The 16,661-nt window shown below is 46.7% G+C and overlaps 1 protein-coding gene across 1 annotated transcript in view; it reads right to left on the reverse strand.

Moving 5' to 3' along the window:
• LOC119390614 (phosphatidylinositol 4,5-bisphosphate 3-kinase catalytic subunit beta isoform) overlaps positions 1–16,661 on the reverse strand; it is a 76,576-nt gene that overhangs the window by 21,800 nt on the left and 38,115 nt on the right. Inside the window, exons 10-14 of the mRNA XM_049415318.1 lie at positions 15,389–15,445; positions 11,790–11,975; positions 8,568–8,689; positions 3,431–3,574; positions 1,325–1,494 (exon numbers count right to left, since the gene is read on the reverse strand). Coding sequence (XP_049271275.1) covers positions 1,325–1,494; positions 3,431–3,574; positions 8,568–8,689; positions 11,790–11,975; positions 15,389–15,445 — 679 coding nt within the window. The remainder of the gene's footprint in view (positions 1–1,324; positions 1,495–3,430; positions 3,575–8,567; positions 8,690–11,789; positions 11,976–15,388; positions 15,446–16,661) is intronic.

Consider the following 16,661-nt stretch of genomic DNA (forward strand, 5'->3'; position numbering starts at 1 on the left):
GCAGAAAGCACAGGACCGGGTTGATTGGCGCAACATGGGAGAGGCCTTTGCCCTGCAGTGGGCGTAGACAGGCTGATGATGATGATGATTGCTGAGCCGTTCCCGTAGCGAGTGTAGGAGTGTCACGTGGGTCACGTGCTCATCTGCTTCAAGCCTTCTTACCTGGCAGGCACGCACGTTATCGCGATGCTGCAGAAGGTTTGGAAGATATGAAGGCTACATATTATGGGACAATTCTGCACAAGCGATCCTGCGCGACTTTTTAGAACGCAGCTCTTGGACGCCCGTTCCTGGGTTTAACGTCTTCCTTCCTCGTAACCGAGCGAACCAGCACAGCGAAAGATGAAAGCGAGCGCAGAAAGTATGGCGAAAGGTCACGACACCAAGAAATGACGCCATAGTATTTGCAATCTACGCAGCGGACGCAGAAGCTAATTGCCGCTGCCGCCAGGAGAAGACCCTGCAATTGGAGGTTCAAACATATCGAGGCCGAGGCAAATCGCCGCCGTAGCCAAGGGGCCCGCGAAATCAAACGTGCGTACAGCTGGGCTCAAATATCGCATTAGGGAATATCGTAACCATCAGAAAGTTTCTAATGAGCAAGCATTCTTGCAATACTTTCCAAGAGAAGACGTGCGTACGTAAGTTTAGTTACAACAAGATACTGTCTACACCCACAGGAATGCCTGGGTTCATATGCCGATAAATATCACAATGCCGTATAGCTGGAGTAGAAAAAAAGGACAGCGAAGTTGCCCCAGCAAGTAAATAGTGTTTCCGCACCCTAAAGAGAGTTTCCGCAGTATCCGAAAATTCGTTAGCAGGAAGCTTCTGCTTCAAATTTCTTCACGAGTAACTTGAGTCGCACTCCTTCTGCCGAAGATATTAACACCAAGCTTTTTACAAGTTTTTACTGCTTCACTATTTTCACCGTTTTACTGAATGTTTTGTTTCGGCTTAAAACGCTAATATAAAGAACTGGTACAATTCTATAGAAGTAGTCGTATAGAGCTTTTGGCCACAGCTGTGGCAGTAAAACGTTTATTGGGCTTGTGTTCCATGCTACATAAAATAAAGAACTGCCACTGAATAAGACGGCTGCTAAGACGGCAAAGAGCGCTCGTGATTACAAGTCCGCGGCCACACGACTGGTGCCGTTTTTTACAGCCACACGGAAGCAATTTCGGTAAACATAACTGATGCACATTCCAAAGGTAATGCTACTGTCCCTCCAGCACTAGAAGAAAACGCAAGCTCGAGTGCCTTCGTTTGCAGGGAGTGAGCCGTCATGGCCGCAAAGACGAAACGAAGAGTGAAGGCGAACCTGCCTTTCTCTTGCTTGCTTCCAAGTGAACTTGCTCGCCAAGCGTGCGCAGCTTGAACAGGGCCTCGGCTTGGCGCAGCAACGCTTCACGGTGCTCCGGCGCACCGTGGCAGTACGCCTCCAGAATTAGGCCGAACTTGACGCTCAGCGCGGCCACGTGCATCTCGCACCTGCACAATGGTGTCATTGGGCATCATGTGAAAAATAGGCTTCTTTGATGCTTTTCGTTCCAAAGCTAGAATTTTTCAAGGCGTAATTATAAGGCAGTGAACAACCGAAAGTGTGCTAATACTGCACCTGCAGCGGGCTTCCCAACAGGTACAGTACTCACGGTTTGAAACGCGACATAATATTTTTAGTATAACGACTGCTATGGGCAATTGCTCATTTCACTAGAAATATCGTCGCTAAACGTAATGTTGGCTCTGATGTAAGTGTTCGAGTTAAAACTATGCAGATATGATAGGAACTGCACATGCAGGAAATGAAAGTACGTGCGTCACTTAGCCCTGAATTTTCGCGTTTCATTCGACAGCTAAAGATAGCAGGACGGGAATTCAGGTGCCCGATTTTTGTTACAATCGTACGAAGCCATTAAACGAGAATTCTGAGGAAACTCTAGGGCAAGTTTCTTGTTTTCAATTGTCATGCAGGATTTACAATGGATAAATAAAATGCATGAAAAAAAAAAACATGACGCAAGTGGGATCTGAACTCACGCCTTTGAATTACACGTGCGATGCTCCCACGAATTGAGCTACGGTGGCATCTTTATGCCATCCAATGTTTTACGTATGTACGCATGTGCTCCTTATCTAACCCTCGGAGTCCAGATTTGTCAGTGCCACAAGTCATAGTCTCAGTCAGAGCCTTTGCGCCGGATGTTTAACACCCTTTCTATCGCAGTCGTCACCCAGTAGTTGCCCTTGGAAAAAGGTGACTGGCCAATGAACTTAGAAGCCGAAATCCTCGCTTCGCCACGAACAGGAAGGGCGACAAAGGTGTATAATTTTCGTTAGTCCCACATAAGTAATTTACTCAATGTCTTCCTTGGTTGCATTCCTTGTTAAAGATGTCATGTGATTGCTGTTGACAAAAATCGGTACCCTCGGTTTTCCTTCTCGTTTGTTACGCAGGGAAGATCCGCGACGCTCGCAAACATTAAGCCTGCCTGTAACACGCGAGGCTTTACTGGCCACCTTCCCACTCTCAAATGCACCTACTATGCGTTGACAGCGGTAGAGAGGACGTTCTGCATTTTCTCGCCGTGACCGCGTGTGCTTCGTGCTAACGAACACACCCAGAGGGAGATTATATACACGTAGTACACGCACACCAGTACCTAAGGAAGTGGACGCGAAAACGATGACGCGTGAAGTCAGTCAGTAAGGACGTCGGATGGTGTAATCGAAAACAGTGGAAAGCATCGGAGCCTAAGGCTAGTAGTTTCTTCATGCACTTTCATTTTCTGTTAGTTTATCAATTCTACAGTTCGATGAGAACATCTGTAGTATACCCTGTGCTATCCTTGGTTAACCTGTATATTGGATTTACAATGTGTAGATTATAAATGTTTACCATATGTTTCGCTAGACGTAACTATAGGAAGATAAATGAAGATAGAAATCTTGTATTTCGATCCTGAAGAATTTACTATTTGCGTGACGATAGAAGGCACAGACTTTCCAAGAGGAAAACAGCGCGACAAGCTCTCCTGTACAGGTCCTGATTATCCTATTTGTTACAGAAATCTTATAAACTGACACCAGGGATCAATGCAGTATAAAATATATGCAGTCTACCAGTGCAATGTAATATTAGCGTACATTCAAGCATAGCCATAGCGTAGCAACTTGACTTTTACCAGTTAAGACAACTGATTACGACCAGAAAAGTATAGAAAACACGGAGCACAAGAAGTTTGGATGATCAGAGTGATATTACAGCTACTTGCCGTTAGCAAACTTTATTCGTCATTTCGCCCGTTTCAGTTCATGCAATTTCGGTACGTGTTGCGAACTTCACAATTTCGCAAATATAGCTCCTACTATAGATTTAAAATCCTATGGAGACGACCTGTACATCCATCATGCATACAGCACTCACCTGAGCAGCCAAAACATCTGGTGCCCGATGTGCCTGTTTTTCAGTGCCCTTTCCAGAAGAAACTTGACTAGATCACACTCCAGGTAAGACTCGTGCTTGAGTGCTTGCACTAGTTGCAGGAGGTACAAGGACAGCTCTTCGTCGCTATTGCGGGGTAGACAGCAAAAGTTAACACATCGTTACAAGCATACGCTTTCACGCTTGCAGCTTTCGTGTACGCATGGCTACTAATGGTTTAAAAGACCTTCATAGAGAGTAGGTGCAGGAGTACATTCTAACGCACCCACTATTCAGCGTTACGCTGTCATAGGTTACTGCGTATCTCCTGTGGAAGCGCGGGCTCGATAATCTTGCGGTCTATGGGCACCGTGCATACGTTAGGAGCCGGCACAGTCGCGCGCTGCCTCCAGCGCCAAAGCGGCCATGGCAGCAGATTTGGCGGTACGAGGGAGCAGACGACGAAGGCAGCGGCAAGCCACTGCGCCATGTTTTGGTGCTTCGCTTGAGGTGCTTTCTTTGCCGTTTGCTTCCAAAAGACGTCAAATTGTTATCAGCTGTCAGAGAACGCAGCATTAGCGCGTGTGCTTCTTTTCGCCGAACCTCGTGTATCCTCAGGAAAACGCGGCAACGTAAAATGCATTAACTTGGGGAAGACAACCGAGGTGACGAGCCAGTTGAGCGAAACTGCGCACGTGTAACGCGGGCCGTCTCACTCACTAAACAATCACAGGTTATCATTCTCGAGAACGCTGCAGCGAACTCAGCGGCAGCTTGAAACTGGCGATACCAGCCTGTCACGGCCGCTGAATTACATCGAACGGCCACTGCATTCGCTGCGCCGACTTAACCAGTGCAGCCGAGTTCGTCATCGCGGCTCGTGTTTTGCTGCCATGGCACTGCAAAGCGTGCCAATTATTATTACGTTTGGATTCAGAGAGCTACGTGATGCAGATAGTTTCTTCCGAGGAGCTAACCTGAAGAAGGGCAGGGACCTCCTCGAAGCGGGTCACGTTGACGGCGTTGTGGAAGAGGTGTTGCTCGGCAGATCAACAATCACGGCCAAATGTAACCCCAGAAAAAAAAAATACCCCATCTATTCACAAAACTCACTTTTGTCGTCGAACGAGTGCGATCCACCGTTCACGCCAATTCCGTTCATATTCTCTAAATGGAAACCGGTAAAAACGCGTGCCCGGATAATTCCTGTAGGTGTTATTGCACTGAACAACGCAGCAATTATTCCTGGAGTTCGGCATTCCTACGAACAGCGCAACCGACACAAAACGAACTGCCCGCAAAAATACCTCGCGCCATCACAGCGGGAGCGTGGAGCCAGCAGCGGTGATATCGCGGAGCGATGTTTTATGCTGTGTTATTCTTATCGTCCACTACCTGCGGCTGACTGATCGCGTTGATAACGCGGACGGACCGCCGCTCTGGTCACTGACCAAGCGCGAAAAGCACGAAAAATATAGTCATCGTAAAATGCATAGTTCCTCGATTTCACCCCATTGCGAGCGCGCCAGAACAACCCGCCAAATCTGCGCTTCTTGCCGCTAGGGACGCCTTCGCTCGGGCAGCGGAGTTACGTCTGCACGGAGCCTATAACCGTCTATTCTCTCAGGGTACCGCATTCGAATTCGATAATTCGAGCATTCAGCCATCCCGATACACATATTACTTTGACGGCTACATTTGTCAAGTAGAGACGTGAAAACAACCTATCGTGAACGATGTAGGAGTCAGACTGACTCCTCTTGTGATCTTGTCGACCCTCAATATTCGTCGGCTGACTGAGACTGCAATAAAGGCGCCGTCCTGAGGTCTGCACACGTAGCACCAGCGCAACAGCTTTCAACGGCATTGTTACGACGTCGCGCCTGGTATCTTTAAAGGTATGACTCACTTTCTGTCAACCGAATAATAATAATATTGATTCATTGGTCAAAGGCGCATTCACACTTGAAGCGTTACACAAATGACCACCGCATGAACACCTTTGTACAGGCTTCAAATATACCGTCGCCATCTACAGCACGAACGGTGCACAATTTGCTTTTACGAAGGCGCCATTTCTGGGACATATGTAAATAAATAAACAATTACAGTACAGCCTATTCAGTGAGTCATTATTTCAGCAATGGTGCGAAGGAATTTTCGGAAGAAATAAGCCCGATTACAGCGGCCATTATTGTCATGTGTTGGCGACCTATTCATAATAAAACACTAGGACTCCACGAAATGTAATTGAAATAAAGGAAGGATAAGATAGTGAGAGTTTACTCTTACCAGTGTATGAAATGAACATTAAAAACAATATATTTTAAAGCAAGAGCCTTAGATGCCACATCAAGTGCGCGAATTGACCGTCAGCGTCCCGCGACGTCGGGCACAGCACGAGTAAAGCAAAAAATTATCACCACATGATGACACCAACATGTGACGTCATCATGACGTCACAAAATTGGCGTGACGTCACGTGACGTAACATCACATGATGCCGTCATCACATGACATCTTAGCAGAAGGGTTTCTTGAAGGGCCAGTTGGTACATGGTGCTGAGGGGAACAGCGCAAAAAACGGGACGGAGAAAGATTGAGCACACGACACAGCGCTTCTGTCGTGTGCTCAATCTTTCTCCGTCCCGTTTTTTGCGCTGTTCCCCTCAGCATGACATCTTAGTTTGGTCAAAGATCGGCCGATCACGAAGGAAGTGCAAAACCATGTGAGGTACCTCCGATCCTGGAGGCAGGGCAAAACCACCCTAATTGCACAAAGCTTTCGGAGGGTGGCGGGTCATGATCAATGCATCGACTAAGAAGAGAAAGGAGATGGCTTTCGCCTTCGAGTCGTCTTAGATGAATGCATAAGTGGCCCTGTGAGTTTTACAGCGAAAGCTGTTATGAGATCATTTCACCAGCCGTTTTTGGCGCCGTAGTTGTCCGCCGCCGCCGCCGCCGCCGCCGGTGTCCGCAACCAGTATTGCTCGAAATAAAGAAAAAAAACGCCAGGCCTGCGCTGAAACCGCAGCACAGTCACAGCGAAAGCTGGAAGAGCGGCGTTTCTAGAGCCCGTTGTAAGCTCTCTTGGGGCTACAATACAGGTACACTAGAAAGGTACCCACTACGCCATAAGTCACAATTTTTGTGAAGTCGGGAAGCACCTACTAAGCCATCATTCATCATTCTGTGGAGAAGTGAGGCACCAGCTACACGTCTGTAAGGCATTATGTGGACTTTGTTGACGCGCCGACTGATGACGATGAAGAATTATGGCTCAGCCCTTTGTAATAGGTTGGAAGTTTCAAACGGCCCACCAGTTATGTAATTTGCATTGGGTGACGCCCGGTCGCTATTTCCCTCTCCCGTCATGCTGTATAACATACGTTGACGTGGGAGAGAGACGGGGGAGGGGGGGGCCGAAGAACTTTACTGAGACCCCGAGGAAATGGATCATGCGCTTATGGGCTTCCTTGGCAACCAATACAAGTGCACTTGCGAGGAACCCACTACGCTATAAATCATTGTAATTTTATTGAGACCACGAGGAAATGGATCACGCGCTTATGGGCTTCCTTGGCAACCAATACAAGCGCACTTGCGAGGAACCCACTACGCTCTAAATCATTGTAATCTTACTGATACCCTGAGTAAATGGTTCATGCGCTTATGGGCTTCCTTGGCAACCAATACAAGTGCACTTGCGAGGAACCCACTACGCTATAAATCATTGTAATTTTTGAGAAGTACGGCAGCAGGCACTGTGCCATCTTAAGTCATTCTACGGAGAGCCGTGGTACCTGCTTAACGCATGTAAGGCATTATGCGCACTTTGTTGATGCTGAGCCTGATGACGACGAAGAATTATGGAAGATCCCTTTGTAATGGGTTGGAAGCATTCAACAACCTACTGGTTGCGCAACTCGCATTGTGTGACGCCTAGTTACAGAATTCTCGTTGTGCGACGCTTGGTGCTTATTTTACTCTTCTACCACACTATATGGCATATGCTAATGTGGTTCCTTCCCGACATAAAGCCTGTATAGGTCCTTTTTCTTCGTCGTCATCAGGCTCAGCATCAACAAAGTGCGCATAATGCCTTACATGCGTTAAGCAGGTACCACGGCTCTCCGTAGAATGACTTAAAATGGCACAGTGCCTGCTGCCGTACTTCTCAAAAATTACAATGATTTATAGCGTAGTGGGTGCCTCGCAAGTGCACTTGTATTGGTTGCCAAGGAAGCCCATAAGCGCATGAACCATTTACTCAGGGTATCAGTAAAATTACAATGATTTAGAGCGTAGTGGGTTCCTCGCAGGTGCGCTTGTATTGGTTGCCAAGGAAGCACATAAGCGCGTGATCCATTTCCTCGTGGTCTCAGTAAAATTACAATGATTTATAGCGTAGTGGGTTCCTCGCAAGCGCACTTGTATTGGTTGCCAAGGAAGCCCATAAGCGCATGATCCATTTCCTCGGGGTCTCAGTAAAGTTCTTCGGCCCCCCCCCCCCCTCCCCCGTCTCTCTCCCACGTCAACGTATGTTATACAGCATGACGGGAGAGGGAAATAGCGACCGGGCGTCACCCAATGCAAATTACATAACTGGTGGGCCGTTTGAAACTTCCAACCCATTACAAAGGGCTGAGCCATAATTCTTCATCGTCATCAGTCGGCGCGTCAACAAAGTGCACATAATGCCTTACAGACGTGTAGCTGGTGCCTCACTTCTCCACAGAATGACGGATAATGGCTTCGTAGGTGCTTCCCGACTTCACAAAAATTGTGATTCATGGCGTAGTGGGTACCTTTCTAGTGTACGTACCTGTATTGTAGCCCCAAGAGAGCTTACAACGGGCTCTAGAAACGCCGCTCTTCCAGCTTTCGCTGTGACTGTGCTGCGGTTTCAGCGCAGGCCTGGCGTTTTTTTGGTCCTTCATATTGCACTCGCAGTACTGAGTTTAACGATCAATAATGCGACAGTAGTAGCAGTGTATTACCTAGATATCACAATTGCACATTTCGTAAAGGAACGCTGAAGTGAGTGCCAAATGTCATATCTAAAGTTTGTTTAGAGAAGGCGTATGCTTAGTTCGTATGTATTGTTGCGATGGATACAAGTCTCCATGAAGCTACTCACTCCATCTGATGAAGGCAGCGCACGGCAAAACTTCTCACAAAGGTGTCTGGATAGCTGTAGTCCAGGAGCTCTAAAGCTTGTTCCGGCTTGAGGAGCTTCCATATCTGAAGCAATGCTTGCATCTTAAATAGAAAAAAAACAAGATGTCTATAAAAAATATATGTAATAACGCTAAGAAACACCCGAATTTTTCATACACTCATACATTGACAACACACTATTATTTCTAATGCAATGAAGCTCGTAGTTATTCCTGAGAATGTATAAGTCTAGGGTTAACGCGTAAACAGAGCAGAAAAGAAATATCAACATTTTCAAGTTCCAAGGTAGTATTTCAACCGAATGCTTCGCCTGCCTTCTCAAAACGGTCGTCGGTAGGATAGAAGAACAGCTTCCAAGGGGAAAGACACGGTATGTTGTTACAGGGTGACTACATACTTAACAGACAGTTCTACGGAAGAAGCCATGCTGTATTCTCAGTTTCGATTCTGTTGCTTCTGCGTACCAATCCGGGCATGTCGATAGTAGTAGTGTTCTAGGGTACAGTTAAAACTCGAATCCAACGAAACCCGATTTTACGAGTTTCTCGATCTAACGAAGAAATTTCCATTCCCCGGCAGGCATTCATAGGGGTCAGTGTTGTCATCAACTCGAATTGACGAAGCTTTCTTGACAATGAACTCAATTGAACGAAGTTTTTCCGGAAATAAATAAGCAAAAATGCACTGATTTCTTCAATTTTTTTACGCAGATGGCCTTTCTTCGGACGTGCGCTGTAACGCTATCGCTATCAAACAGCTAGCTACCTTAGTCACGACACTAGCTTTATTTGTACGAGGCTGCACGCCGCAGTCGGTAGCGCTTTTCGATATCAGACGGCGCTGGGCGGGTGTGGTTTGTTGTCCCTGGAAATACTCCCACAGGAACACGATGGTTGCTTTGGTTATTTAATATGCGACGGATGGCACTGACCGTCTTCCTGGAACTTTGTTGCTTTGCTTGCTCGCACATTAACTGCATTCCTTCTCCCTGTCTTTGAATGTCGGCGTCGTAGATTCACGTGACCATCTGCCTCGGCTGCATCGCCGGGACATGGGAGGAACTCATGCTCGAGCTGCCCCCGCGGACTTGTAACACGCCCAGGCGTGTATTAGTGGGAAATAAAATGCCACGGTAGCTTTCGGGCGACGCTACATTAAAATTTTAGACTTCGAAGGACGGAATGATTCCTTCCTCGACTTTACGAACTTATCGATCTAACGAAATAATTCGGACGCCCTCATCACTTCGTTAAATCGTGTTTCAACTGTATATATTTCCGCCGTAATAAAGCACTACTCGCACAGGCAGCGAAAGCGGCACAAATAAGAAAAAAGGTAGGGAGGTTAACAGGCCGAGGTGGTTATCATTGCCTACGTTATACTGCGGGGAAGGGAAGCGGGATGAAGATGGCGGCAGCTGCAAAGAAATAAATCAGTAGTGCAAAAAAGTGAGAATGCAAGAAACAGAACATTTATAATTTCCATAATGCGTCACGCTCATGTCGTAACTTCGGCGGTGCCTTGACTAATAACAATGCAGAATTTGTACTATAACCATGGTTCTAACCAACGGCATGTGCTTTTCGTTCGATGACTAACACTAGGTAACACTAGGTTTGCACTTGCAATTGCATACGTTGTATTGCATTATCCCGGGGGTCTCAAAAAAGCGGCCTGGGGGCCACATGCGGCCCGCGAACTTATTGTTAGCGTCGCAGTCCCACACATGGATGTCTCCATCCCATATCCATGCTTTCAACGAGCAATGAACAGCTTCCCGCCCTAGAAAGGAGCTTGGCGGGCAAGGCCGACGGCGTGTTTAATCGAGCGTGTTTAAAACTATAGGAGCTTTGTGCTTCATGCGGAAAAAGTTCGCTGACTTTACTAAATGGTACTTTCATTATTCAATCGCCTATTCCGATTAATAACGCTTCGTTCGGGTAAGCTAAACAGACGGGACAGGTCGCAAGCGTTTTTTTTGGTGAGGCACCCCATGCGGTCACCATTTGTTGAAACATAACCGTAGAACAAACGCTAACCTCAGAATCAGCGTCGCGTTTTTAGTTATTGTGGAGATTGGCATCGATATATTTATCGAATCCTGACGCCAAATCCCCTTTCGAAATGACCACCCTGCAGGAGATATAGCAAAGGCCTTTTAAATGGCAACATTAGCTGACAGTTTATTCAAGCCCCTCCACCCACCTCTACCCCCTTCTGCTTCTATCTCCGTCACTGTCTCGGCCCTTGCTGGACTAAATTTCGTGACGGTGGCCCGCTAGCTGAGGTGAATTTGAGACCCCTGCCTTATCCTCTGGTAAAGACGCTGCGGGTTTCATTTACCAGAGCTTTCGCACGCCGCAACGACAGCATCAGACCCATTCAATCTATTCGGATCTAAAGGCATTCATTCTTTCGAACATACGTCTACTCATGCATTGCGTCTCAGCGGACAGAAAAAAAGAAAAAAAAGAAGCAGCGATCGCGCTTAACGATAGGCTTTGTATAGAGCGCATTTACAGGCGCAATTTATCTGCTTCATCTGCCGAAGGTATCAGAAATATCAGCTGCAATAAATGACTGCAAGTCAAGGCTGCAGTGCCCCGATGTTTTCACATTCGCTGTAGCGCCCTGTTGGGGCTACTCTATGCTGCGTTTAACCTTAATTTTTGCGAAAAATAATAATAGTCCAAAGTATTATTATTTGAAGGCCAGTCTACTGGCCTTCACATCATTTTAGAAAATGATGTGAAAGTCAGAAGACGAGGACCTGGCAGAAGAGTTGCCGAGTTCATGTTCCCTGTACCAAGAAAGCATTACAATGTGCCGGGAAAGTACAGGAGACAGTAACTATTTAAAATTCAGACGATCAATGTAAGTTTTTGAGTGCACGCTAAAGAGCCCCGGATAGTAGAGAATGCCGGAGCCCTCCACTACAACGTCTCTCATAATTATATCGTGGTTTTGTGACGCAAAACGTGTGTGGGAAGACGGCGAGCTCCCTCCCACAATGCGTGGGGCGCACCACGCGTGGGGCGCGAAACGGTCATAACGTATTTAGACATTACACCGAACATCACGGCTACGGCAAATCTTCGCTTGCAGTGTCTCTGCATTGTCATTTCAATACAGATATGCTTTTCAAAGGTACGCCTGAGTGCTGCAGAGGTACTGCACTCACCATGGCAACGTCCTGGTGCTGTCCCCAGCGGAGCGAGAGCAACAGCTTGGGCAACGAGTGTGGAAGCTCGAGACAGTCGTAACGCAGGAACCAGAGCAACTGCTTGTCCTGCTCGTGCACTGGAGCCAAGGGGTCCTGCTCGGCGATCTGCCGCAGCTGCTCGCGGTGACTCTTACTCGCGTGGCCCTGAGAGTATTAATTATCAAGTATCAAGCATCGAGTATCAAGTATCAATAGTAAGACTATCTTGTAAGTTTACTGTTGGTTGGCAACATAAGGCTGCATATTCCCGTGCATGCAAGGGTCGCATAGTTGACGACTTCTCTACATGAGATCTCCAACTTTTACGAGCGGTTAGTAAAGAAAAGTATGTCAGAAAGATGAGGGGGTGGGTATTTTATAAGAACGTTGAATTTTATGTGCCTCATAAAAGTAACCAAGAAAAATGAAAACTAAAACTACGTAACGTTGTACAAAATATAGGCATGCGTATGTACAGGTACGTCGTGAGCTGGGTCGGAAATTTATTTGTTAAGCATTGAAAAAAATTACACAATTACATTGATTCCTCTGGATCGTTCTTAGCGCAGAGGTATTAACTTTAAAGTTAGATATCTAAAGATTCCCCAAACATACCAATTTGAGTGAATAACTTTACTATCAATAGAGAAGAACAACCGATCCCAATTGAAAACTTCCCGTGTGAACATTGAAGAACTCATGACCGTTTGCACAAAGCCAAAACGCTGATGCTGCAAATTTTTACACATGAGGAAATGCCGGCGTGAAATAGCGCTGTTGTAGTTATTCATGATGAATTTCGCGCAGCGCTCACGAGCAGGACGACGGACGGAAGAAGTCTCTTTGCGTCCAGCGCTGCACATCAACCAACGCGCTCCGCTTACAATCCGAACGCAGTTCAATTGCTGGGGAGCGCTACAATGTAGTGCAAATGTCACGCCTTTAGTTGACACCCTCCAGTGGGGCTACTCGCAGCGACTCCACGTCGAGCGAGCTCAAAGCGAGCGAAATCGCTAGCTGAAAGGCATGCTGGCTATTAATTTTGTGGGGGATGCCGCCTGATACATTCTACGTCATTCTTATCATCTTGTGTTCACTGTCGGTTGATTGAGTTGATAGCGTAGGTGGGGCTTCGCTTTTGGCGATTGACTAAAAGCGCGAAAAAGGCATTAGCACAGGAAAAAGGATCTTTTGGAAAACAGCTGCCGTACTTCACTGAATATTTGCGAACACTCGCCGTCACAACGGTGGCTTGTGAAAAGCGCAGGCAGCAGCGGGCGAATGCATCGTTTTTGCCTCTCCCCTCAGCGCAACTCCGAATTTTTCAGATAACGCGATGAGCAGCACTAGAGAAGTTACTATCACGCGCGAGGAAGAGGAGTGAGTGGCTTTATAAAGGTAAATTCCGCGTTGACTGGCTCACGCTCTAACGCATCTACACTTCAACCATGGTTTGGGAGAAGGGAACGGGGGATGGAAAGGAGAAATAGTAGAGACGTAAGAGTAAAGCAAGCGAGGCGTATGGCCAGAAGGCTCCACAGAAAGGATGAGTTATAGCGAAAGGTGCGGGCGAGGCGAAAAGGAAACATCATGCATGCATTTTGGAGTGTGCGGGCTCACGACATTAAACTAGCTCGCGTTCGTGCTTGCTATTGTCGTTCCAAAGCATAGAGCTTATGAATGGAATGCCCCTTGTTCGAGCCGCGTGTTCATCTTTATTTAACAGCGGATCTGTTAAAGCCGGGCGTAAGTGGTGATCCGTGGACTGGAAAAACCAGTTGAAGGGCATGCGCCGCAGTAATTGGGCAAGCTCCACTACAGAGTACAAGAATTTATGGGAACCATATGAATGCGTTGCTGGTGGGAAAGGAAAGTGAGGGTGAGGAGCAGGGAGAGGAAGAGGGAAAGAGATTGAAGCATAGCATAGAAACGTATAGTATAGTATAACAAGGGGTTGGAAAGGGAAGTGAGGGTGAGGAGGAGAGAAAGGAGGAGGGGAGAGGGTAAAACATAGCATATCCTTGTACAGCATAGTACGGCAAGGGGGAGGGAAAGGGATGTAACGGGGAGAATGTGAGGGTGGGGAGGAGAGAAAGGGTGAGAGTAGAGGGTAGCCATGTATAGTATAGTACAGCAAAGGGTCGGAAAGTGAAGTGAGGATGAGAAGGAGGCAAAGAGGTTCAAGCATAGCATAGCCATGTATACTATAGCATAGAAAGGTGTGGGAAAGGGAAATGAGGATGAGGAGGAGAGAGAAAGAAAGAAGGGGAATGCCAGCAGCTCCGCTGTTTCCTCATTCATCGCACCACTAGAGCGTAGCTGCTCCAATTTCTTTAGCTTTTATTTTTAGGTCCGTAATACAAGATTAAAATATTGTCTCTGTTGGCACGTTTCAGATCGACCATTCCGTATTGAGTCCCGCGGCAGTCGGCAGCGGACAAGCATCGCCGACGATTGACTCTACCAGAATTCACGCTGGCAGAAAAGTGGGACTGCCATGGCCGCACTACGAACAGGCAAACCATAGGTTACGAAGGTCCTACTGACGTAGGCCCAGCCACTAATACCGTAGTTACACTGGCACGCTAACCCTAGTTACGACGAACCTCCGTTCCCGCAGACCGTAGTTACATGCAGTAAGACGGAAAGGATAACTGCAGTGTCCCACTAACCGTGCTGCTGTATACTGAGGTTGACCACCTCAGTTAACGAAGCTAACCAACAAAATTGCCGCACGGAGGTCTACATGTCTTCCCAAAAGCGGCTGTAACTGGTTTGCCTCAACAACAGAGATGCTGATACGCGAAGCGGTCCGGCAAAACAAACCACGCACCAAATGCGGCGATAGCAAGCGTATCAAGCAAAGGATTGTCTTGGCTTTCGCACCGACCACTACGGGACTTCGTCCATAATTACGAGGCGATTCTTTACTCATGCCAGTTTTGTCAAAACACTCGATGTAATAAGTTCAAGTACTGCAGGTGCAAAAGAAAGGACTTGCTTTTAAATAATACATTTAATTTGCCAGTATACTTACAAAAAGGAGATAAATATTTGCATTTTTATTGGCAAAGCTGAGTGTCATTTTACGGCCCAAAACCACGGACGGCTTTTCTAGAGTGACAGGCGGTCACTGCCTTTCACTCCAGTTAACTGATGTTTGTCGCAACTAAGATATCGCCTCCATTTTAAGATTGCTGTAGCGCAAGAAATAACAAGGACACGCAGAAAGCACATACGACGGCATACAGTGCTGCGCGTTGTCGAATGTGCCTTTTCGTGTCTGTTTTCGCTAGCGCTTCAACAAAGCAGAATATGCAACACCAACCTTACTAACCAGCTATTATCATTGTCGCATATTCTCGACAGCACAAGGGTTACCCGCTGCGAAGCTCACGCGATCAGGCGCTCACCGATAACAATCTACGCCCCTGGCTGGTGGTAGCCTACTTCGCTCCTCGTCTGCCGTTTTCGCTCTCGCACGTCATATAATTACTGTAGCAGCCAAATGACGTCGTGCACAATAAAACCACTGAGGCGTACGTACATGTTACAGTGAATGATGACCTGTTACTTACTATTCCGTGCGCCGAGGAACCCTGCTCTTTGACACAGGATGCGGCACATTCAAGAATCTGAAAGAATAACGATACAGTTCAATGCATTCATTACAGATTACTCATGAACAGCGAGCAAGTATTTTTACTAACGGTGCACTTGTAATTGAAAGAGAGAAAAAAAGACAAAACAAAAAAAAGCATGGCTATTAAATGACAAGAATAAAAAATGACAAGAAACTGCAGTCAGTGCAATACAATAGATCAAAAGAAAATGACAGCAAAGGTGAAATGGCCAGTCCTTGAAAAAGTTTTACGACAGCGGCAAGACTTTCAGGTGGCAGAGCAGCTTTCTGAACAAAATGTAACAATTGGCCATTTATTGATAATACACACGCCTACAGCCTACGATACAACACCTGGAGCGGCAAGTGGTTAATTATGGATGATAAGTTACAAAAGACACTTGTGCGACCCGGTGCTGGTGCTGGTGGCGATGACTACTTTGCTACAAGTGGATTTAGCCTTGAAGACGTGACCGGCCTTTTTTTCGTCTGAGCGTCTATTCCTACACAGTCCGTTCCACCATGTGTCACGTATCTCGCAAAAAAAAGTTAAAGAAAATAATGCCAGACACTTTCTTGCAAACTATCCGCAGACCTTCGGATACACTATCGGTTCATTTCAATTGTGAAGAACCCTCTCTTTTTCATGTTGTCCGTGAGCTTCCTTCGTTCAGGGTAAAAGCGCTTGCGGCAACAGGTACAGTGGTCGATAATGCCCAATTCATTGCGCTCAGTGCACTGCAGATAAGATGCACCCCCCCCCCCCCACATATAAGACCATGCATGAGAACAGGCCTATCCTGTTATTCTCTATAGAGCAGGGTTGACTCGGCGAGGCTTGGTCTTCATGTCAGAGTTCTGACGCGGCGATATTCATAAACAGTGAAAAAGGCATCGGATTGTCTGTTTTCAGTGCTAGGCAGTATCGAAGATACATGTATCTTCGATACTATCTTAGATACTCTTTGGGTATCTTGTATCTGTATCGCGATACGTCTTGCAAAACGAGTATCTGTATTTCCGATACATTCAGCAATGTATCGTGTATCTTAAGATACAAGATACTGCTATAGAAACAGCACCGTGCAAAGCAATAAACGTTGGCTGAACTCCGCTTCTTAAGCTGATACTACTGCCCATAATGCCACCAGAAGAAAATAAAACAATTGCGACATTCTTTTATCGTTCCACCAGAGTGCTCCAGCGAGGGCAGGTGATTAGGTATACGC

This window comes from Rhipicephalus sanguineus, chromosome 4, assembly GCF_013339695.2.
Source record: "Rhipicephalus sanguineus isolate Rsan-2018 chromosome 4, BIME_Rsan_1.4, whole genome shotgun sequence".
NCBI lineage: Eukaryota > Metazoa > Arthropoda > Arachnida > Ixodida > Ixodidae > Rhipicephalus > Rhipicephalus sanguineus.